The 25,282-nt window shown below is 28.8% G+C and overlaps 1 protein-coding gene across 1 annotated transcript in view; it reads right to left on the bottom strand.

Moving 5' to 3' along the window:
- The window catches only part of ndl (serine protease nudel), a 109,424-nt gene that overhangs the window by 47,097 nt on the left and 37,045 nt on the right, over positions 1-25,282 (bottom strand). The window contains exons 6-11 of the mRNA XM_075354025.1: positions 21,044-21,183; positions 15,371-16,354; positions 13,972-14,255; positions 11,845-11,989; positions 6,854-6,984; positions 3,464-4,949 (exon numbers count right to left, since the gene is read on the bottom strand). Of these exons, the coding sequence (XP_075210140.1) occupies positions 3,464-4,949; positions 6,854-6,984; positions 11,845-11,989; positions 13,972-14,255; positions 15,371-16,354; positions 21,044-21,183 (3,170 nt within the window). The remainder of the gene's footprint in view (positions 1-3,463; positions 4,950-6,853; positions 6,985-11,844; positions 11,990-13,971; positions 14,256-15,370; positions 16,355-21,043; positions 21,184-25,282) is intronic.

Here is a 25,282-nt window from a genome sequence, read left to right as displayed (position 1 = left end):
ATGAAGAATTTCAGGACACATGTTTATATGAACTTTTTTCATTATTTTCACAAGTAGAATAGGTTATGAAAGTCCTGGGAGAACTTCATGGTACGGTCTGTCTGCATACATACTGAAAATAGCCAAATTGAAAAACAATCTCCTCCTATTCATGCAACCAGTGACATTTTACATGCGGTCTATAGTTAGTTACCAATAGTAAATAATTTGAAACTAAATCATCGATTGATGCTATAACAATTTATCATGGTGATTATAAAAAAAAATAAAAATATTTGTACAAAAATATTATAAAAATATTTGTAAAATTTTTGAACAATCAGTTATTTGCTTTTAACTATCCAAAAACAAAATCTACAAAGTTTTTATCTGTTTTGTATACATTACTCAACTCCTGTAGAAAAATGCATTAACTGTAATCTGGTATCAGAAATGTTATAACTAAAATATCAAGACATAAAATTATGTTTCTATTATTTTTCATCTTGGTGAGATTCAGTATTGATAAAAATTATAAAATTATCAGGATTTTGGACTCTATTGAAATGTTAAAAATGATAGGTGCACTCCCTAAAATCATGCAGTATCCATGTTGCCAGAAATCTAATCATTCGAGAATATATTGTAAACATCCTCTTATAGTCAAATATGCTGGAAATCATCTTCATAATAAATGAACAGAATCGAAAGAGTTATATAGATAACTCTTTTGATTTTGCTCATATCACTGTACATATATACTCCAAACTACTATTGTTGAAATATCAAATATCATTGTTGTCTATCAGGAACTACTGCATCAGCAGCTGCACATCAGGCAACATTTCATACAACATACTGAATTCAGTTCTTCAAAGTAATCTAGTGATAATTAATGATGTGAATTTTTTCTTCCTTTACCTGCTAACAGAATTCATCTTTTCTTATTCTTTTTCACTTCATATCAATCACAATGTTTGTTTTTTTAAATTATAACTAAGGGGCTGTGCCCTTAGACCACTTCATGGCCAATTCATGTTTTCAACATTTTTCTTATCTTGTAATATATATATATATATATATATATATATATATATATGATATATGGACAACCAATGTTCGCTCATATCTCAACTCAAAGTTGAGAAAAATTTTGGGTAAAGCCTCATTAGGTGTGATTTTATTCTTCGAGTATTTTAAAACATTGCCCATCCTAGTAGATCAATTAGGTCTTGAGTTATTGCAGTATTTATGTTTTCAGCATTTTTCTTATTATTTCATAATATAAGGAGGATAGTAGTATTAACAATAATAAATAATAATGCTATTAATTGTAATAAAAATTTTATATCCATTCATCTCTTGAAGAGATTAACACCCACCAATTTACACTTTTTTTATTTTGTTTGATATCACATTTTTTTAAATGATATAAAAAAATTTAATTGTCCCTCTGATAATTGATCAACACAAGCCCTTATGTCTGCAAATGGCACGCAATTAACCTACAACTCACTCCCTATTAATCATTCTTTAGAATATATATATATATGTGTGTGTGTGTGTGTGTGAGTGCGTGTGTGTGCACATGTGCATGTAAATGTATTGAAACATAGATAAACTTGAACTAATCTTAATTACTAATTGACATACCACCAAAACACACTTAAAAATTTTTAATACATTTGTATTTATACTAAAATATTATACTACAATAGTTGTGAAGGTACATACATATTTAATTTATACAATATGTACATTTTATTTTATAACATTTTCAATTATAACATTTTTTAATAGATAAAGTAAGGTCAAGGTATTTTTTTTCTGGTGTCCTTTCTACAATAGTAACTTTCAATTGTAACAAATAATTCTATGTGAAATTTTATTTTATTTTTCCAGTCCTCAATAGTTTTATTTGGAGGAGTTTTATGTCCTTTTTTATATGAAGCAGAGAAATTTTCACTCACTTCTGATCTACCAGTAAAAGTTGTTTGCAAAGGTCCATTGTTTATACAAAGTGTTTGTAAAAAAAACTCTTTACAAACACTTATATTGATACTTTCTTTTAAAAAGTAACTGCTACAACTTAACATCTTTTCAATTCCGTTTTCTTTTCCTTTCAATATTATTTTGTTTAGTCATGGACAACAAGAAATCTTACTGCCTTACGTAAGATTTAACTGTACATACTCTCAGAAAACTTTATTTTAAGTATCTTAGTCAAAATTTGCATTACATTTGTAAAAACAGTTTAAAAAATAAACAGGTTTTGGTTTTTAGCATCCATGCTCTTCCTCGTTTTTGATTTTTACAGAAGACCTGAGTTACATTAACCTTTATTATGATTAACAATCTGTTATTTAGGATGGGGTTTCAACCACCGATATGACTTTTTATTTCTTTTATTTTCATTGTTATTAGAAGTTGACCAATTTCAGCCTAAAATACAAACTGAATCTTTATTTACATCACTAATATTTTCACCATTACTACTAATATATTTTATATCACAGTTACCAGAGCTACCAAAATTATCAGATTTAGTCTGTTTATTTCCACAAAATAATTTATCTTCACTACTCTCTTCATCATCATTGTTAGGTAGGAACTTGGGATCTTTATCTACCTTCAACGAACAGAACTAGACCTAGAAACAGATCCTCTGTTTCTTCATCTGTATTAACAATTTAAAATTTTCACTGATAAAATTATTACTGTAATGAGAATAAGATCAAATTACAGTGCTAAGGGAGTTTTTATTACTTATTTCAACATTTGAAACATAATCTCTAAAATTGACAGGTTCTCTGATTATTACATAATTGGTATCAAGCAAATTACCTCAATTAACTTCTGATATTTCTCCATCCACAGTTCTTTCAGCTAAACTCATTATTTCTTCATTTCGATTCATTTTTAAGAGAAAAACCACAGCTAAAACTAATTAGTAACTGGCACAAAACCCGTAAATAAATCAATTTCACAAATCATACAAAGGTAAAATTACCCAATTGCTATATGGTTACTGATAAAACCAACTGAAGTTGCCAAATGCATCTTACTCAAGAGAGTTAAAACTACTCAAATACATTCGGTTTACTTAATGTATTTTCAACAGGTAAACTATCCAAATGTATTTGGTTAATTTTATTTCTACAGCCACGTGTCAGTATTCATTTAGGTATTTTGAAAATAAACTGATGCTCATAAAAAGTGTATTATTGAACTTAGATAGTATAACCTACAAAAAGGAGTAGTAGTTAACTTCATTTGGGTAAAATATCTCAATTATCAGTAAAATTGGACTTTGATTCTTTTACCTTCAAGCCCTCAATATTATATAATTTTCTTCAGTTTTGTTGTAATAATATTGCCTAGAGGTTAGTCCTTTGTCTTTCACATCATTTAAATAAATCAATATAAAACAGTTGAAAATAAAGGTTGTAAAATACAAAAATATACATTAATTTCTTATACTTACAAACTACATTTGAATAGCCAGAATGGAATCCCCTCTTTCAATATTCCACTTATAGAAGACTTAGTATAATTGAACTTATATGCCTGAGATGATGAAGGATCACTAGAAACATTTACAAAATTTTTCCAGCATCTTGATACTCCCAATTTCTTCAGATATGAAGGTTTCAGGTAAACAGAATTTGTTACTTTATCTATGTACTTATGACTGTCTTCTGCATTTTTTATCAACTCAAGAAGAAAGTTTACATCAAAATCTTCAGGAAAAAAATCATGAGATATGTATGAACTTAATTTTCTGTTTAATTCACATCTGTGGTCGTAATGATTATTAAAGTGATTTGATTCTTTAGAAAATTCATTTGTTTTATCAATAAAACTGTTTGAGTTGCTATTATTCGCTGAACTATTGTTGTTAGATTCTGTCTCATGAAAAGTTAGATAGAAATAATCATAATTGTTAAGACTGGATTTACTTTTTTGAAATCCTCCAGACATATGTGAATAATTATCATCTTTTTTTTCCCCATTCATATTAGGATAATGATACTCCTCATCATAATAAAACCTATCATTTTCATTATTACCATAATTTATTAAAGATGAATTTTGATTATACTTGTTTACTGAATCAGTATCTTCATAGATTTCATCCACATAAGCATTGTCTGAATAGACATTTGTCTGATTCTGGAAGTAGTTTTCATTATAGTAGTAATCAGAAATGTTATATTTGGTAAAATCCACTTTATTTTGTCCATCAATATTATAATCATAATTAAGTATATTATAATCAGCAAAATAATCTGTTTCTTTTGCCTCACTATTATTGCTATTTGGAACTCCTTGATAATATAAGACGGTTTCTTTGTTTTCTGGCTCAGAAGTATTGGATACCGCTAATTCTGTTTTGTTTTCATATAAACTGATTACACTTAATGCAACTCTTTCTTTTTTTTCATCTGATTCATTACTTTTATTATTTAATGCTTCTGAACTACAATGTTGAAGAGGTGTTAATTTTTTTTCAAAAAAGTCTTTAAAAAATGTTGCTGAATTATTAGAGGTTTCATTAACATTCCCAAGCAATTTAGATGTATTTGTTCCGTTACATATGTTATTGATTTCACCAGAATTAGTATTACTACTATTCAATGCTGAAACATTTCCATTAAAAAAGTCAATCTGATCTTCAGCAATATTAATTACTGAACAGGTTGATTGAATGTTTTCACTGAAATTATTCTGATCTACACTTTCTCTTCCTTTTTCACTCTTTTTCAGAAAATTATGATTATGATTATCATCCACTAAACTTAAACTCAGGAGGAAACCTTCTTCATAAAAACATCCTATTTCATCATCTGCAAGTAGACAGTCAACTTTACCATTGCACTTCATTTTTTCTGGAATACAACGAAAACCACCTCTGCATTTATGACCAGGACACTGTAATAAGGGATGATTACCATGGTACATCTTGGTCTCTGAAAAGACAAAATATACTTTGATATTAAGTAAACTGACAAATTTATTATAATATATATTTTATTTACGACTAGATATACTAGGACAGTCAAATATAAACTGGACTTCTGTGTTTATCATTTATTAGTGCAGAATAAAAATATAAAACATATTTATTGCTTTTATACATCATCTCTCTAAATGTGGTGGGGAGAGGAGTTTGTGGACATCTACTTCAAAAAAAGCTTGAGATGTGTCATGAGAAATTGCAGCCGAACTCATCTACTTTACTGTTGGACTGAAACACCTCCTCCCAATGCTTTCTTTAAAGACCTAACAAAAACAAATCAAAGGGGGCAACATGGAACATAAGGGGACTTTCTGAGGTTTTTCAGTAAATTTCATCCAGTTTATCCCAAATGCTAACAAATGCCATGTGAGGCCTGGAATTTTGGGAAGGAGACAGCACATCTCTGATTAGCTGTTAGGGCCTTTTGTTCTTGTAGATAGCTTCACTTTATCCAAGAGCTGCCAGTAGTATGCAGTATTCACAGTGTGATGTTCATGGCAAAAAATGAGTAATAAGCCTTTTCAATTCCAAACATGTAAGAACTTTTCTGGATGATGGATGGGTTTTCGCCTCTATAGGAGAAGGCTCTGCACTCCTACACTACTTCATACTTGCCAATTTTGATTCAGGTGTGTAGTGATAGACCCATGTCTCAACACATTTGACTGTTCAATGTATGAAAATTATTGCACAAACTTTGTGGAACCCGAGATGCTTTTGTACTAATGGAATGGCCATTTCCATTACTGATACCCAATTCCAAAGCAATTTCATCAACCTTAAGGGGCCTATTATCTTCAATGAGATCACATATCAATCAAATGTTGTCATCTGTCACGCTTGTTCTTGCTGCCATAATTGTTTAACTTGTTGGATACTAAGTGTAGCCAAAAAAATTCTGATGATTGTAACTCACAGACAATCACTAAGACACATAAAAGTAAGCCTATTTGGTTTTTCTTTTGTTTTTATTTCTATCAAAAGTATTTATTTTAGTTTTATTTTCTTGTTAACTATTTAAATCATCTTTGACCATGTTAATAGTCTACAATTAATATCTCAAATTAAAGATATATGCTTATTATTTTATATTTTAACAGTTAGTTAATATTAATAAAATATTTGGTCAAATCTATTGTCAGATTGTGGTTGTGGATGTAATGTTAATTCAACTGTTTATAAAAGTCGTTTTATTTGTTCTGGTACTAAGCTAAGGGGGATGGACACACACACATACAAATGCCCTTTAGTAGGATAGTATAATAAACAATCAGTGGTCTTTGATAAAATTTTTGCCATTATTTTAAAAGAAGTCATTTCTTCATCCAACCAAACAAAAACTAGAGTAGTTGCTTTTTTTAACAATGGAATAGTACAACCACCCATTTCTGACATGATCTGTGTAATGTATTATTATATAACAGTCAAATAAAATAATTATTTATTTATTGTTATAAAATATATAGCTGAACAACAATTAAGCATTAGTAGGTTTATAGTAAGATGCAATAGTAATATTATAAAATTGAATTACATACAATATCATTGTAAGCTTACAAGATGTTATTTAGCAAGATTAAACTAATGTGAGTAAAAGTGATTCTATTTTATTGCTGCTTTGTTGTGAGGACTGAGAAACTGAACAGATTGTTAAGTAATCTAACACATGAGTATAAATAAAATTATAGAATTCAAAACATTAAATTTTGATGATATGGAAATAAATCATAGTAAATTATTGAGATGATTATTATTTTTAAATAGAAATACCCAAACAACAGTTCTGAAGATTACTGTAGTTTATTACTTACAAAATTGGAAAATCAATTATCAAACAAAATTAATGATATTCACCTGTCTTTTCTCTTATCCAATCAAGAAACAGAGCAACTTTAGTATAAGCACCTGGTTCCAGTGGTCGTGCACAACCCTCTCCATGACTCACTATTCCAGCCACAAACCACTTATCTTCTTCTTCATTAAATCTATTAAAATTATTTTGAAAAATTAATTCAGAAAAAAATTTGTCACAAAAAGTATTTTTAACACATCATAAATATTTATAAAATATTGTCAAAAAAAAGAGAAATGTGCCATTTATGCCCAGATCCAGAATGCCTTCACAGAAAAATATGGTATGGAAGCATCAAACAAGTCGTCTATCAAGCGGCTGTACAAGTTCCAACAGACAGGGACTGTGGCAGATGCAGCCAAAAGTTGTTGACCGAAAGTGTTAACACCAGAAAAGTTAATTGACATGCAAGCTGCATATTCTTTTAGTCCCAAGAAGTCTGTGTGATGCCATCTAGCCGGTCTGATCTCTCCATTGGTAGTGCCCACACAGCATTATGCAAGTATTAAAGATGCATTTGTACAGTATTCATGTTGTTCACAGATTGTTACCTACAGACACTGGAAAATGTGTAGCTTTCTGTCAGTGGTTCATGTCATCTGTAACGTCAGATGGGAATGAATTCGCCGATTGGTTTTGGTCTGATGAAGTATGGTTCCTTCCACCTTGATAGATACATGAATGCATAGAATTGACACATTTGGTCTATGGAAAATTCACATCAGCTGTACAAGTCTCCTCTGCATGGACAAAAAGTGGATGGTTGGTGTGCAATATCACATAGGCGAATCTTCATGACATTCTTCCATGGCACAGTGAATAATGAGTGCAAGATACAGATGGTGCAACAATTTGTTAAAGCTATACCTGCAGACCAGCTAGAGTACATGTGGTCTCAACAGGTCAATGCTGCAGATCATACAGCCAACAACATTATGAATTTCTTGGATAAGTATTTTCATTAAAAAGTGATTTTGAAGGGGTTGTGGCCTTCTTGGTCTCCTGACTTATCCCCTTCTGACTTTTTCTTGTGGGGGATACTTTAAGGATGCTGTTTACAAAACTCATCCTCACACCATTCCAAAATTGAAGAGAGAAATTGAACGATGTGTCACTGCAATTCCTCAACAAATGTTACAACATGTGTTTAAGAGCAAGCAACATCATATTGAATTATGTAAATCACATAACGGAGGCTACTTTCAACTATTGTAAGATACTCATTTTCCCATAAGGTTGCATCACTTTTTGAACACTTGGTAGATGTCAGCAGCAGCTTGAAATGAGAAAACCTTTCAAGATTATTAATTGAAAAAAGAAAATTTGCTTGTAATAAAAAAAGACTACAGAATAATCAGATTCTGAATAAGATTTAATAAGAATTTATTGTGCTATTTATTTAATAATAATAAGTTTATTGTGTCATCAACCATAAAAATTTAGTAATACATATCCACATACTTTCTTTCTGGGTGAATACAGTAGAAATCGAATATGAAACAGATAAAGAAATACCTTTCTGAAGAAGTAATTTTGTCAGTATTTCCCATAAATAAGTAACTGAACCAATTACTTACCAATATCAAATACTCAATTTTATGAAGTTTATTCAGATCTTAATTATACACTTGGGTACAGAATTATGCAGTTAATATGCATATTAGTGTAGAAAGATAATATTTCATTACATTAGGAGGATAATTTTTCTTTAAAAAATGGATAGGACTACCTAAATTTTTAATAAGTTGTCCATTATGTACTAACAACAAATAATTATATTTTAGGTCTTTTTTAAAATAATAATTAAAAGAAATTAAGCCAAAAAAGATAAAATATGATGATATTTCATTTGATGACAATCAAGTAATGTTTAAATGAATATAAAAAATTGATCTGATTTGTTTATGGAATTTGTTAAAAATTGAACCTAAATGAGATTTGTTAAAATGGAGTAAATGTATTAACAGTAGAAGCTAGTAATGAGATCACTTATGAACTCAGAGAAACTCAGTTGTCTATTCTCTAATCAGTTTGGCAGGGGGGGGGGGGAGTATGATATGAAATGTTTGTAGAATATGGAAAATACCTAGCCTGACCAGAATTTTAACCCAGAATTCCTTGTATGTGTTAAAAAATGCTTCCACTCTACTATTCTTATCTGGAGGAAAGTGAAGAAAGAATTAAAAAAAAAAAGAAATGGAAAAGTAATTTATGTGGTTCCTGATAGTTTTTAGTTTTGATTTGTTCATTTTTGTACTAAATCTCTGATGAAATTGTGAAAAATTTGAAAAACATTAGTTCTGACAATTTTATAGCATATAAAAAACCCTATTATAAATTACATATATATATTTTAGTGATTGTTATTGGGTATTTTAATTTATTAAAAACAACTACATTATGTAACTAAAAAGTATTAGCAGAAAGCCTCAAAAATATAAAATGAATAGTATTCAAATATGACTGAAAATTTTGTTACTTAAAAAGTCTTTGAATATTTTATCAGTATTGCTTTTTATCCTCTAATGTAGTTATAACTAGTAAATCTTTAATTCTGATGTTGTTTCCATTTGTCATACAATTCTGGAGCTGCGGGAAGTTTGTTCCTCTGGATGACTGAAATTCTTTGTGGTGGCTATTTAATTTCTGGAGAGAATGGTTTTTTTTGTTGCAGTTGATCTCAGTTAATTATGGCCAGTAATGTGTTGCCTTCATTCTGGGTAAATATATCTTGATCTTCTGAAGGATTGTTGGTAGGATGGACACTGTTGGTTTGGATGGGCACAATGGGTACACAGGATTATGAACTAGGTGGGATTTTTTATTTCTTGCTGCAATTGTTCCATGAGGATTTCTCTCCATCCATCCAGTTTCCTTATATCTGGTCCATTGTTTCTCATTTGGGTTCTACAGAGTTGAGTCAACCATCCTTAAAATGGACACTGATGGGTGCATGTTGAAGAAGACAGGTCTATAAAGTTAAGGCATTTTAAGTATAATTGATAGAAACGTTGCCTTTTGACTGATTAGTGGACACTGTTTCCTGTTCAATAAATGGGCAATAACCATAATGGCTGAAGTATGTATTAGGTAAATCCAAATCTTTAATCCCTTCTGAAATAGAAGTTTTATAAATAAAGAAAATTTGTAAAAAATTTATAAAGTTTAAAAAATGTGAATGAAACTTTTTGGCATGGATTTTTATTCTCACAATTTATTTTTTAATGCAGTACAACATCTCTAAAGGAATCTATCAATAAAGTGGAAGAAATTAAAAATCTCAATCACTTCACAAAATATGAAATCCTTAATAAACCAGAAAGCTTTTATACTTTCTTCTAGAATACTTTTTTAAAGCAGAAATGAAAGAAAATATTTTACTATAGAATTATAGAGATTTAAATGAAGGTAATATCAGTTGTCAGTGTGAGTTATCTTACTTTTTTCCAGCCTTTCTGGACACAGTTTGATAAAAGCACATTGTGTCTTTACTATAATACAAAATTATTATTTTAGTAAAACCTTTAAGTATTTAATTAAATAATACATTCAATTTAACTATTTGTTTGTTAAAATGTTGTTTTTTTAATTTTTTGTGTTTGCAAATTTGTATAATTATTCAAGAATGTGGGATCTTGACATTCATGTAGTGTGTGTAAAACTTGCATGCTGTGATTAATTTCTTTGTATTTGTATCATGTTTCTATGATGTGATTTTTAACTTTTTATTCCATTATTGTGGGTAGTTGGAGGTACTTGTATCAATAGAAGAATGAATATACAGACTGTCCAATATAATATTTAGTGCATTCTCTGCAGTTTAATTTGTTTACTCCATGGTTCATCCATGTGTTCATCAGATCATGTTATACCAGTAAATGAAATACTAATTTTGTGTGATCTTGTGTATTTCGTTTATTTTTTGTAAATGTCACTAAAGCATTGTGGTAATTTTATATGATTGATAGTTGATGTACATTAGTGTTATTTAATTTGAAAATTTCTATTAATAAATACTAAACTATAGTATCATGTAATTGTCTTACTATTGCATAATTTCAGAACAGTCCCCCCCCACTTAATAAAAATTCTAAAAAAAAGCAGTTTAATATGAAAGATTATTACACTTTGCTCAGAGAATTATAATACATTCTTTGTATAAGAAACTGAATTTGAAAGAAAAAGAAGCAGAAATTGAGTATGACAGGTCTGAAAATGCACATTTTAAAAATAAACCATGATTATCTTTTGCCATTCTCAAACCCAGCATAGCAACAAATGATGTTTACAGCATCTTGAGCAAAAGCTGTGTTGAATGTTTGTACATTTTCTATGGATCCATTGGCACTTTCATTAGCACTGAAAATTTGTACATATGTTTTATAGGAAATGGCAAACCTTTTTGCCAGTTTTAAATAAGGCACTAAATTCTAGTGAAAAATTCCTTCCTAAAAATAATAGCAATTCCAAATTAACAAAGTATTGCCATTTATTTTTTCCCCTCTTCTCTTTTTAAGTTAAAATTTATTTTGTGTAATATTTCTTAGCACACATGAAGTAATATCATTGAACTAAAAAAAATGAAAAAAAAAAATTACAATGACTTCATAATATCAATCAGAACAAAAAACACAATCACGGAAACTACATAAATGTGATGTATCTTGGGAAATAAGTGACATATTGTTACTTAAATTATCGCTTTTATTCATGTGTGTGAAGGTGCATTTAAAAGAATAAAAAAATATTATTAACTAGTGAACAAATAAATACTTATTATACTTATTAATATAATCTTGCAATAAGCCTTCAAAATTTAACACAAATAAAATACTCAATGCAATTAATATCTTAGAAGTAATTGTATTTGAAATAAACTAAATATAATCATAAGAAAAAGAAAACAAAATTTATTGCTCCTTTTAATTTTAAATGCAGTAAAAATTAACTGAATAATAAATATCAAAAAAATTATACCAAGGTATGCTCTAACCTACAAAGAAGTGGCCCACCACTGTCCCCTTGACAGGTATCACGACCTCCTTCTAGAGCTCCTGCACACAATTCAGCACCCTCTCGATCTGGCTGGTGCTTACAAATAGGTAACACTGGAACCTCCACTTCACGCATATGATCCGCTATCATAGAAAAAATAAAAAAGTAACACAAGGAAATAGTAAGTCATTAATATATGTACATTTATTTTTAACAATAAATAAATAAACTACAAGAAATCATGATTAATATGGCTATAAAAATGAAGCAATGATCATATTAAAAATTTTGTTTGATGTAAACAAATAATTTCAGTAATATCATATTCTGGGTAAAAATTCAGAACTTGAAAAATTTCAAGTTGAAAATTTAAAACAGTAAATTAATATCATTGAAAAAAATTAAACTCATTAAATATCTAGTAAAACCCAAATGAAATACTGTAATTCTGATTTTTGTTGCCTGAATTTGTATTTATATCAGTTGAATGCTTAAAATTAATATTAAATGATTAATTAAAATTAATAGTAATTTATTTATTTACTTAAACAGCCATAGGCTGAGATGCTACAACAGCTGTTGATGGATGTAATGAATTTTGTAATGTGTGAAAAATACTATGCTTGTCTAAGATTCAAACACAGATTTTCCAGAAGGCAGATATGCTATGACTCTGCTCATAATACTGGATCAGATTTAATAATATTTTTAATTATTTCAAATATTAAATGTAGATCTATTAATAATTACCTAAATAACTCTTTTATTCAAAGTAAAAAGGTAATTATAAATCAATTAATATTTTAATTCCCTATAACAGGAAGGAGCTGAGCATAATTGACCCACCAAGTTTCTCTTAGGTATGAGAAACTTTTAATTTAAGTTTAATTTATGATTTTTAATTATTAACCCTTCTACAAAGAGTGACTACCATAAATTCTTGCCTGATTGCTGATTATCTGCCTTTTTTCACTATTTATTCATGCATATATCCAAAATACATCATCACTTATAAAAAATTCATTTACCTTCCAACAACCAATTTTATGTAGAGTTCAAACACTTTTTTTAATGTATAATTAGCACAAATAAATTCTGCCTTTATGTGATTGGTTTTAAAGCAGAAATCTTCAGTTAAAAGATTTTTCTGTTGGAAAATGAATAAATAAATATTAAATATTAGCTTCCCAAAAATTAATAAATTTTCTATTAATGTGACCTTCTATTGGAACATCTTTTTTAACAAAAAAAAAAAATCTATCCATTTTAATTTAAAAGAAGCAAATCTAAAACACATCTTAACACTTAAAATTATTACGTAAAAATTTTGGTTGCTGCTGTTTTTGTATAACTTAATGTTGGTAAAGTAAAATAACATTTTATATAAAATGTTTTTTTTTTTTTACTCTACAGAAATATTATTTTAAATAATAAAAAAATAATTTTTTTTTAAACAGGATCATTCCACTACTACAAATTATCAATTGTCTGACAATTTTTTTTTCATTAAAAAAAAGTGTATTTATAAAATCAATTGCACTTGTATGTGCTAAAAAGCAATTGTTAAAAAATAATATACAACTAAAAAAAGTCACAAACAAGAAACCAATAAGAAAGTAAAATAGTTGTTATAACAAAGGTATGGTGAACATGGGAATACACTAAATTTGTTATAAAGACAAATACCAATGTAAAGTAAAGAATTCTAATAAAATGATGATCTACGTATTAGAAAAAGTAAAAGTAACTTTTCATCTTCTATTGTATTTATAAAAAAATGAAATAATTGTAACAAATTTTGTGAAATAATTATGTGAATTCCTAACATCTTTCTATATTTAAAAACGGGTAATTATTATTCTGGTTGAGGCTGTTTACCAACATCCCTCAAAATTATAAACAAATTGCTAATGATTAAAAAAATGTGAGATTTTTGCTTCATTCATTCATTTTATAGTACTTCAAAGTAATTTTTGACTCTGAGAAACTGTCTAATGCATCTTTAAACTGATGTTTTTTTTTCTGTATGCTATATGTTTTCTGTCATAATTTTCACCTCACCTTTGTTAAGCCTACAAAGAATAAGAAAAGTAAATAAATAATAAGGTCAATAATAATTATTTACGATCAGGTCCATGTTCGACAGTAGCTCCCCAACCAACAGCAGTACACAAAGTTCCTGGTAAAGGAAATGTTGCTGGCAAATTAAATGGAAGACAGACAGGCCGTACCCATCGATTATACTGTAAAGGCTCACCCAGGTGTAATAAAGCAAGATCATTTTGCATTACACTTTGCACATATTTCTCATGTATGATTATATTTACTACTGTTCGAGTCTGCTCCATAGGTGCAAATGAATAACGCCTTAATACTCCAGCTTGAATTTCATAATAATGCTGGGAAAAACTGGTACAGAAAACAAAATAGACATTTACTGGTTCAATGCATAATTGTAAAAATAACATTTAAATCATAACAACAGTAATTAATAGTTATTGTAGGCAACTAAAATTATTTTATATCAAATTTTATGTGTGTAATAATTTCAAATATTTTAAAACCTTTCACTTTTATTCTTTACTCAGATATTATTATAACAGTCAACTACTTTACATTTTATTTAATGTAGCAGCCTATGTAATATTTTATGTAAACAGTAACCATGTAGGTAAAACAGCATGTTTAAAACTGCACTGTATGATGTGAAAAATGAAGTCTGCCTCTAAACCATGTATCTGAACCAACAGTCTCAAAAACTGGATTCAAAGCTCATTTTGAATTCATATTCTTTCCTTCTTAATTAATTAATGAGCAAATTCATCATAGAAAAAATCAGGCATTTTCCAGCTATTATTGGAATTAGGCTATTATTATTGGAAAAGAGGTACCCAAATTTTACTATATTTTTCTCATAAGCTGACTTTGAATACATGTGTACTTCATCAAATTTACAATGAAAAAATGTTTCTTTGGAACATACATTCTAATTGTATTTTCTTTTTAATATATATGTTAACAAAGTTTCATCTCTGATGTGCAAGGGGTTCAGGAGTTTAAGAAGTTATTTAAAAAAAATTATTTTCATTCCCAAAGCACATAATAATGGTTCAAACTCTGTTATCCTTTTGTCAATAAATCAGTAAAGAAATACTATTTTTTGTATACTTTCCTGTAACAGATGACCATATTTTGTATATTTAATAAAACATAAATATTTGTTTATTCAGCATTAGTAGAATACTTAATAGATTAGTACAAATGAAAAAACACAAAACTGAGTAAATAAGATTACTAATTTTTAAGGTGGTGCTATCATGAAGTTAAAATAATAGTAAAACATATATGAGGGAAGATTATTCATAATTAAATTGTTTTAATGCTTGACAAGACTGAAAGTAACAATTTCTTGAAGCAGAATGATAAAAAAAAAAATTCTGAAACTATCACAAGCTATATAGCACATTAATAATAACAATGAATACTTGAAATAAAGAAAATAAAATTGCAGATTTGAAACTTACTGAGCCACACAGTGTGCAGCTGTCATCACCCACATATAATTTATAATAACACCTCCACAATGGAAAGAACCATCTTGGAAAAGGGCAACTATCCAAGGCCATTTTGCTGGTTTACTATCTCTCCCACCAACAACACGACCTTGTTCTCGTTGGACTCTAACAACACTAGGAGAGTGTGGAAATAATGAATCTGGAAAGAAAGATGTCATGAACAGCGAGTCTTTACCAACAAGTAACTGGTTTCCATCAATTTTAACATTTTCCTTGAATCGATTACTTTGATTATTTTGATTCATGCTATCTTCAGTGAGTAAATTTTCATTAAATAAAACATTTGTATCAAGTTGTTTATCTGTACTCTCTTTATCAAACACTTCAAAAGATTTTCCAGCAGCTTTATTTAATTTATTAATCAACTTATTGTTAGCATAATCATATTTTTCTGCATCTGAAATTTTGTAATTACTTTTGTACAAACTTGAAGATTCATCATCTGATAACCATTCATGTTTTGAGATTTTGTTTTCATTACAATCTCCAATTTTTTCAAATGAACTTTCTCTCTCAAAAAATTTATTTGCAATATCTTCTGAATTTAATCTCTCAGTAGGACTGTTATTGAATAACAGGTTATGAAAAATAGATGAGAAATTATTATCATATTTCTTGTTTTTATATGAACTACCAGAATAAAATAAGTGTTTACTTAAATTCCATGTCTTGTATGCACTATTTTCACCAGTAGATGGTAAATTTGGATCATAAAGGCTTGGTTCAATGTAACGTTTACTAAGTAGGTTATCAACTTGATCATCCCCTTCATGGTTAAGTCGTGTCCCACAAGGAACATCAGGGCAACTTACAAAAGCAGCTGAACCTAATTCTTTACAGCCATTAGTAAATATGAACTCTTTTTCATTGATAGGCACAAGGAAACTTCCTTTGTATTGTTCTTTCACTGAAATATAATCAATGTGAGGAATGCTGAAACAAAAAAGAAACAATTACCTATGAACAAATAAAAACTCAAATTAGGTTAAACAAATTAGGTTAATCAATTATATACATATATAAATGTGTGTGCACATGCACGCTCACACACACACACATGACAACTGAAATAGTCATCCTCAAGAATAAAAGGAAATTCCACTACAAGCTTATTACAGAAACTGAGGAGTGGAGTGGTTTCATAATTATTATTCACTGAGCCAAGTAAAATATGCAGTTGTATGTCATATTACTTAATATTAAATCATAAATAATAAATTTACAAAGTTCATCTTAAGTTGGTTTCATCATTTTAAGTCCAACATAATATTATAAGATTTAGCCTTCTTAATTAAAATTACAAGGCAAATTCTTTGAAATTATAGAGGTATTTTATTTTACTATTTAAATAATGATGAAATTTGAATTTGTTGAATAACATTCAAAATATAATCATAAAGAATTATGAGTGTTTTCAGATAAAGTTAACAAGCTGCTTTTAAAACTACTAATAAAATATACAGGAACATGCAGCTAATTAATAAAATATATACTGACAAATACAACAATCTAGGCGTATACAAAATGAATTAAAATAATTGCACTAAATACTACATAAATATAGATAAATAAATTTCTGTGTATTTATTTATAAACAAATAAATAAATAAATTTCTATTCTTTAAAAATCATATAGTGGGCACAGTGGAATATCAAATCCTTCCATGATAGGATGTTTTTCTTGATAGTACTTTTTAAGTAAACTGATAGAACTTATTTTGGCAGAGTTCAAGTTTTACATGAGTATTAATTTGACATATTCGTCAAATTAGTTTGTATGATGTTCCTGAAGACTCTTCTCGACATTTAGGGCAGATTTGCTGATGTACTGGATCACAAGATTGTAAGGTCATGATATATTATTAATTTGAACCAGACAACTAATTAGTAAGTAGAAGATATTATCTAGGAGATAGCATTGAAATATAACTTATGTACTCAATGGAACATACATAATCACATATGTAACTCATTTTAATATTTTGAGATACGATTTTAAATTATCAAACAATAACAGCAGAAAATAAAGAAATCACGAGTACCAGTTCAGAAATCTGTACAGTAACAGGTTACAAAACATCACAGAATTGTACAATTTGCGTTGAGTCCAATCCAAGTACATTGATTAATTTTAGACTGCTGCAATTGTAAGCAAATTGAACTATCATAATGAGTTGTCTGTCCACATACTCATGAAAAATAGTTTTTCACTTTCTCCCAGCAAAAAAGTCATTAAAGAATAAATCTACCTTGGAAAACTTTAATTGTTTTTGAACTGAATATAACAGTTTCTTGAAAATTTAGAGTTAGTAGCAAAATTATGCTGATGATCCTAACAGAAGACGTTTAATTATCTTTCTATTTTATTATATTGTAAATGGTTTCACAAAGGAAAGTTTAACTTTTAATAATGGATTTAATTATATGGTTCAAAATATTATATAATTAGATTTTTTATTACATGGTTTAAATTAGAGACTAAATAAATTACTTTAATACATTTTAGTACAATGCTTTTTTTATTGAAAATTTTTTCTCATTTTGTGAAATAATTCTTCAATCAACAAAAATGAAGTAATAAATAGTGTATTTTGTAAATAGTATATTTAACCTTTTGCTGAATCAAAATGTAACACTAAAATTAAGAAATAATATAAATATCGGTTCAAGAAGTTTTCAAGAAATAAAATCACTTCTTTTCCTTACTGAGATTTATGCATTACGAAATTTACTACTTACAACAGCAGTAAAGATCTGAAGACAATAATATTATTATATTAAATTTAAAGACTAAAGTAGAATAGAATCATTTATAGACTAGAATAGGAATCATGTAAAGTAGATTAGGATCATTTATAAACATGTAAGATTTTACATGTTTAGTTATGGTTATAAATAAAAACTGAAATACTCATAATAAATATAAAATTGCAAAAAAATAATATTAGAAAATGTAAAATTATATGCAGTATAATTAAAATGTCAATATCTAAGCTAACAAACAAAACCAAATATATTAAAGAATGAATAAAGACCGAAATAACTACTAAAACTATAAAGTAACTGTTTAAACTATAGTAATGATAAATTGTATTCATGTACTGTAATAAATAATGTAGAAATTATATTTAATTTACTCAAAAATGATATGCTGAGTATTTGGACTTGGTGTTAACATGTAAAAAAAAGATTAGTGTTCTTTGATAAAAAAAGGAAATTTAAAAAAAATTGATATATACTATGTAATACAGATATATTTTTATATTTGAAATTTTTAATACAGATGAATTATTATTTTATATCATAAGATTATAAGTTTGGGGGTTACTATCTCTGCTGTTACAAATAAAGGCAGCTTTGAAAGATGGAGAGTTTTTGATATAAAATTGACTGAAAATAGTTCTCAGCTCTTTTATCATTAAACTATCCCTGAATGTAAAAACTGTAATGTATGTTCTGCTTATAGTATTAAAATTAAAAAATTATTACATATTTATTCTATTGGATGGTCACTCCAATAACAGGGTTAATAACACTCATAACAGATCAAAAATTACAACATTGTCTTGATTCATAACATTTCTTAACACTTATTTCCGGACTCTAGGATACTTCAAGAATGAAGAATAAAGTGAATCGAGGAACTTCATGAATAGATTTGCAAATGAGAAAACACAAAGATGGCATTTCGATTTATCAGATTAAAAAACTGATTGCTTAGGACTGAGGTAAGCAATGATCCAAAAGACCATTATCAAAGATTTGTTGTGACACTATAAAAAAATTTCATTAAAGCAAAGCTTTAATGAAATACCATGAAAATTCAATACCCATTGAATAAATTGTTTCACTGGAATTGATTAATTTGATTCTTAATAACATATCCTGACTTGGCAATCCGAATAGTAGCAAGATTTAGGTACACAAATAAGCAAGCAAGAGATTCAGCTACTGAATAAAGAAAGGCTTTTGAATAAACAAAACACTATGTACTAGATGCAAGGTACTAGATATTGACAAATTTTCCAAATATTAAACATAAGTCATATCTACATTAGTCATTATGTCATGCAATTCATGGCCCCAAATTCTATTTTTGTGTCACATCTGAGAACCTTTAAAGATTGCAAGAAAAATGTATTAAATTTTCTTCCTTTATGTGCTGTTTAAAATGAATGAACCTCCTTGGCCATTTAAAAATTTTGTTCTATGATTTTTTCTGAGTAAATCATCTAAGACAAATTAGCTGCTTAAATAAGGTAATAAGAGTTTTTGAGCAACTGAACATGGGTTTTAAATAGCCTTAAAATCAATAAATAGGAACAAATAATACAATTACTGCTTGTGGATAAGATTGTTCAAGATTTTTCTTGAACAATCTTATATTATAGGGAATAATTTATCTTATAAGGGAACCAATCTTATAAGGGAATAATTTATATTCCCTTGAATGATGAGACAAATAGGAATGCTAAAGAATCTTATATTGGTTTACTGTATACATTTTATATATATATATATATATATATATATATATATACATTTAGATAGAAGGACATCTTTATGTCTGCTGATGTAAATACTTTCTGCTTTCAGTATGAACTGCAACAAGCAGATCAAAAATCTTACCACTGTTAAGGTAAAGTCAGAGTATTTTAAAAGGTGTATGAAAAGTTATCATATTCACCTAAAATGAGGATTAAATAGAAGAAGATATTACTGGATGTTCTGGTAGCTATTTGATCATTGCTATAAATGACAATAAATCTCATCTCTCCTCCCACAATAGTATATTTTTCATGTTAGGAGTTTTATTTATGGATCATCTGTACCTTAGTCTTGTCTGGAAAACATCTAATCTTATCTGAAAGATATTTTTCACGTGAATGTCTGAAGATATTCATATTTCATGGTAAATATCTCTCTTTATGATGCAAGAGCATCTAAATAAAGCTGCTGCTGGTCGAGAAACAAAATAATTAATTGAAATTAATTTTGAGTATGAGCACATTCAGCACAAAACTGATCAGGAATCCACACTCTTCGTACATCACTTCTCCATATACAAAGATTTGTGATAGAATAGAAGATAATAAGTTTTTCTGATCTGCTTTGTATCTGTAATAACTGATGTTGTCAGCTATAATTAAACTGATTTACAAACTATTCATGTTTTTTTATAGTTTATCTATGAAGAATATATAACTCTTAGTTGATTAAAGCTTGAATTAAAAGTTCTCATCATTTCATTCATTTAAGGATACTCATTAAGTCTGCTTATACACATCACATTAAATCTGATTACATATTGGATGATTTAACCAGTACAATATTTATTATACCTAAATGCTTACAAAGACAATTATTTGAGAACTTCATCTGTTCTTTGATTATAAAGATAATTACTTTTTAACTCTTAGTATGGTTGTTGCTTTTATGTAATTCTGGCCATTACATAACATTTATTTTGTGTTTAATTCAAGTTTGATGAGCATAGCTTGGTGTAAAAAATGCAATTACAATAGTGTAACTCCTAACAATTTTATTACTTAAAATGTAACCCACATATATTTAGATATAAACATATAATGTAACTTTACAGATTAAGAAAAAATAACTTACATTTCATCAGAACCTATTTCAGCAGCACATGCTAATCTCGCCCAATCTAATTCTCTTATATCAGGTTCAGGACATGCTGGAAACCAGTTTCCCTGCCAATTATGATGCAAAAAGCCTCTTGTATATGACACTGAAAAAGGCTGAAAACAGTTTCATCGAATGGTTAATACAGTAACCAGCTGACAATAACAATATTACATCTATTAAAATCATTTGTAAGTAATTTAATGAGATTATGAAGTACTTTGTTCCTTAGAAATCACAGATTTTTAACAACTCATATTACAAAATTTGTAATTTGTTATTATATAAATAATTTTGAAATGAATGATAAAATTCTGCAATAAAAATGTCAGAACATTTTTCAATCAATGGGATGAGTATTACAGTAGTAACAGTGTTACATTAAAATTCCAGCATAAATTATTGCTAGTGGGTTTTTGAGTCAGGAAGACACATATTCGTGGTGAACTAAAAAGCGTGTTAGATTGTGGTCCTCTTTTTGAATCAGTAAAATGCCTACATTGTATTTTATCATGTTATGTTTATGTTTGTTCCAGTAAAGTTGTTGGCAAATACCAGTTTCCACTTTAATATGAAGTGCTTTTGCAGTATCTTTATTTAAATTATGTTGTTTAAGGATGTTTACAAAAATAGTTTAAAATGGTTTGATGAAAATAAAAATATTAATTAAATTTGCTTAGATTGGACATTAAACATTAATAATTTTTTTATAACTTCCACCACTGAATGACATAGGCAATAAAATATCATCTTTCTGTTGTAATTATTTTCCATCAAACAAGAAACATTGAACAATAGTTTGTGAAGAGATGAAAGGGATTGTTTCTCAGAAATTTTTAATGGCTATACACCAAGGAAAGATATGAAAGAAATATTATTAAGTGCTTGTACACTATGCTCACACATAATTAAATATGATAGGTTCTTCAACATGTCTGGTAGAGGTAAGGAAAATCTATGGAGCTACAAATATGAACACCTGATAAAGTGGTACATTTTATGATATTTTCTTCTTTAAATTGTATCACACAAAAAATATGATTAGAATGAATCATGTGTTTTTTTTTTAACCTCCGAGTCCATAGTTAAGCATTACTTCAGAGGATGAGATGAATGATTTGTAGCGTGTGTGAAAATGCCATGCCTGACCGGGATTCGAACCCGGGACCTCTGGGTGAAAGGCCGAGACACTACCACTCGCGCCACAGAGGCCGGCGTGTTAATATGTTTAATGAATTCATATGTTAACTCAAATGATTTATTATAAATACTAAAATAAAATGTATAAAAAATTATTACTATATCACAATTTATTTTATATGGGCTACTTATTTTCCTGATTGAAAGACACTTTAATTTAATTTACTTACTAAAAATTATTGGTCACTGTATACTGATGTGGCACAAAAGATTTGTAATTGCCTTTCTGTATGGGGGGTAGACTGCTTGAAGCCTACCCTGATCAATAATATTTTAATGCTAATAAATTATTGGATACTTTCTCCTGACCACCATTCTGTTATTGGATTCTTACTAACATACCCTGGCTTGGTAATCCGGAATAGGTACAAGGTGTAGGTACACACAATAAGCAAACAAGAGATTCAGCTACGGAATAAACAAAGCACTATGTACTAGATGTAGGGCACTAGATATTGTCAAACTTTCCAAATATTAAACATAAGTCATATTTACATTAGTCATTATGTTTGGCAATTCATGGCTGAAAATCTATTTTTGTGTCGCATCTGAGAACCTTTAAAGATTGCAAGAAAAGTTTATTAAATTTTCTTCTTTTATGTGCTGTTTAAAATGAATGACTACTAAATCTCTTTGGCCACTTAAAAACTTTACCCCAAGATCACATCTTTAGAATTTTATTAAAAAAATGTTTTTTTATAATATGTTTTTTATATTAAAAACACATATCAGTGCTCAGTCCTATAAGTGATGCTATCATTTGTTCCACCACAGTTACTAAATGTATAGTGATCATAAATATTTTAAGAGCAAAAGCCCTTCTGATATGATTTTTCTACCTTTGGTGTAGTCATAGTAAATTAAAATAACTCAAATGTACTACTTTCTGTAAAGAAACAATATGCACACGTCTTTAATCAGCAGATGATCCAAAATTAACATTATTGACTCTACAGTAATCCAGTACCTCCAAAATAAATTCTTATCTGTAGTTTGAGAGGACTAACAAACTTAACTTTATGCTTTTTTTGTTATATAAAAGTAATGCATGCAGTCCCCTAACACAATCATTAATGGATTTTTTTTATGAATCTCACTTGAAGTACAAAGTAAGGACTGATTTTGTCTGAAGGAATAAGATTTATGCTTCTATTTTGAAAGAAATAAGCTATTTTATATTGAAATTAAAATTATTTTTTAAAGATATTAGAACGTTGTTACTACAAACTTCCTTTTGTTGGTTCATTTTTGAATTTAAAATTTGTTATAATAATTTTATTCCAACTTTGGCAACAATGTTCTACTGAACAAGACAGTAGCCTTATTCTGTCCTGTAAATTTCTTTTTCATGAATTCAAAAAAATTTCTTGATAGTTTAGATATTTTACTTCTCATTTGTTAGTATTAATAGTAATAAATATTACTCTGAATATGTACTATATGAATGTAAATCATGAAATACACTGTATGACAAAGTGGGTCAATAATTTTAAAAAAATGTGGTTAATGCAAACAAAGTTTATGAATAAGAAAAATTAAAAGAATGATTAATGTCATGTTTTCAAAATACCATTGTAAAAGCAGCTTGGTAAATTTCATCCTAGCAGCAGAATACAATTATTTATAAAAGTTAATTTTTCCATTTACTTACAAGTATATATATATATATATATATATATAGTCAAATCTCTTTAATTTGAATCTCAAGGGACCAATTTTTTTTTCGATTTAGGGAGTAATTTTTTAGAGTTATTATTTAGAGAGGTAAAATAATAAAACTTGAAAATTGTACAGAAAGATTTCATAATTAAATAAAAATTTATGTTAATCTATAATAATTTACTACAGTGGTAAATTACGTTAGAAAAAACAAAATTTAAATAGTATTATGTAAAAATTAAAACAAAAACGCCTCTGAAATCTATGCTTTTTCTTTATGATTGGACCTCCATTTTTTCCCCTGTTTAGCCTCCAGGAATCACCATCAGGTATTACTTCAGAGGATGAATGATCATAAGGATGATATGTATGAGTGTAAGTGAAATGTAGTCTACAGTCCCAGGTCGACCATATCTGATATGTGTGGTTAATTGAAACCCAACCACCAAAGAACATCGGTATCCACGATCTAGTATTCAAATCCGTGGATGGCTTAGTGGTTGTTGGGTCATGGGTCTTTCAGGATCTACCTCTGTAGGATCGGAAAGAAGCGCACTGAACTGTGATGATGTAAAGCACACCTTCTTTGTGTGCCACAGATGGAGGCAGAAGATACCACGTGGTGATTTAAACTCACCATGGGTAGTCGTGCGGTTGATGCTCTCTTCTGGTGAGGGATGGACTGCGTGTGCCCGGTGGTTTAAAAGAGTGCTACAGCAGAAACTAACAGAGAAGGACTGCGAGGCAGACAGTGGAGATGTCGGTTGAGGACAGCGATGGGCGCCAGCCTTCAGGGGCGGGTGACGGAGGTGCCTCGGCATTGTGTGTCACCAATGGCTTCCACGGGGCGCGTTCTGTTGTCTGAGGCCGGCATAGCTATAGTGTATACATTCTGAGCTCTATATATTATTATTATTATTAATTCTGGGATGTATATATTATTAATTGTAAATAGTGTCTGAATGTGTTATGTAAATACTGATGTGAATGAGAGGTGTGCCTGTGACGCGGGTGGTGCTGATGTTATACCTTTACGTCAATTCTAGCACCACCCTGCGTGAGGAAATTGGTTTTTAGTGGGTCCCACCGCATAGGCGGTGAACCCCACATACCCAGTATGGGCTGCTGGGCGTTTGGTTCAGGCAAATTTTCCCCACTTCCTACGAAAAAAAAAATGTATTCAAATCCGTATAAAAGTAACTAACTGCCTTTACTAGGATGTGAACGTTGGAACTCTCGACTACGAAATCAGCTGATTTACGAAGACGCGTTCACTACTAGATCAAGCCGGTGGTGATTGGGCCCTGTAAACTGACAGTACTATCATTACATTATTTGAACTATTTATCACAAATT

Source organism: Lycorma delicatula, chromosome 1, assembly GCF_047948215.1.
Source record: "Lycorma delicatula isolate Av1 chromosome 1, ASM4794821v1, whole genome shotgun sequence".
In the NCBI taxonomy this organism is placed as follows: domain Eukaryota; kingdom Metazoa; phylum Arthropoda; class Insecta; order Hemiptera; family Fulgoridae; genus Lycorma; species Lycorma delicatula.
The sequence above is the reverse complement of the archived record's forward strand: the minus strand, read 5'-3'. Positions and strand labels throughout refer to the sequence as shown.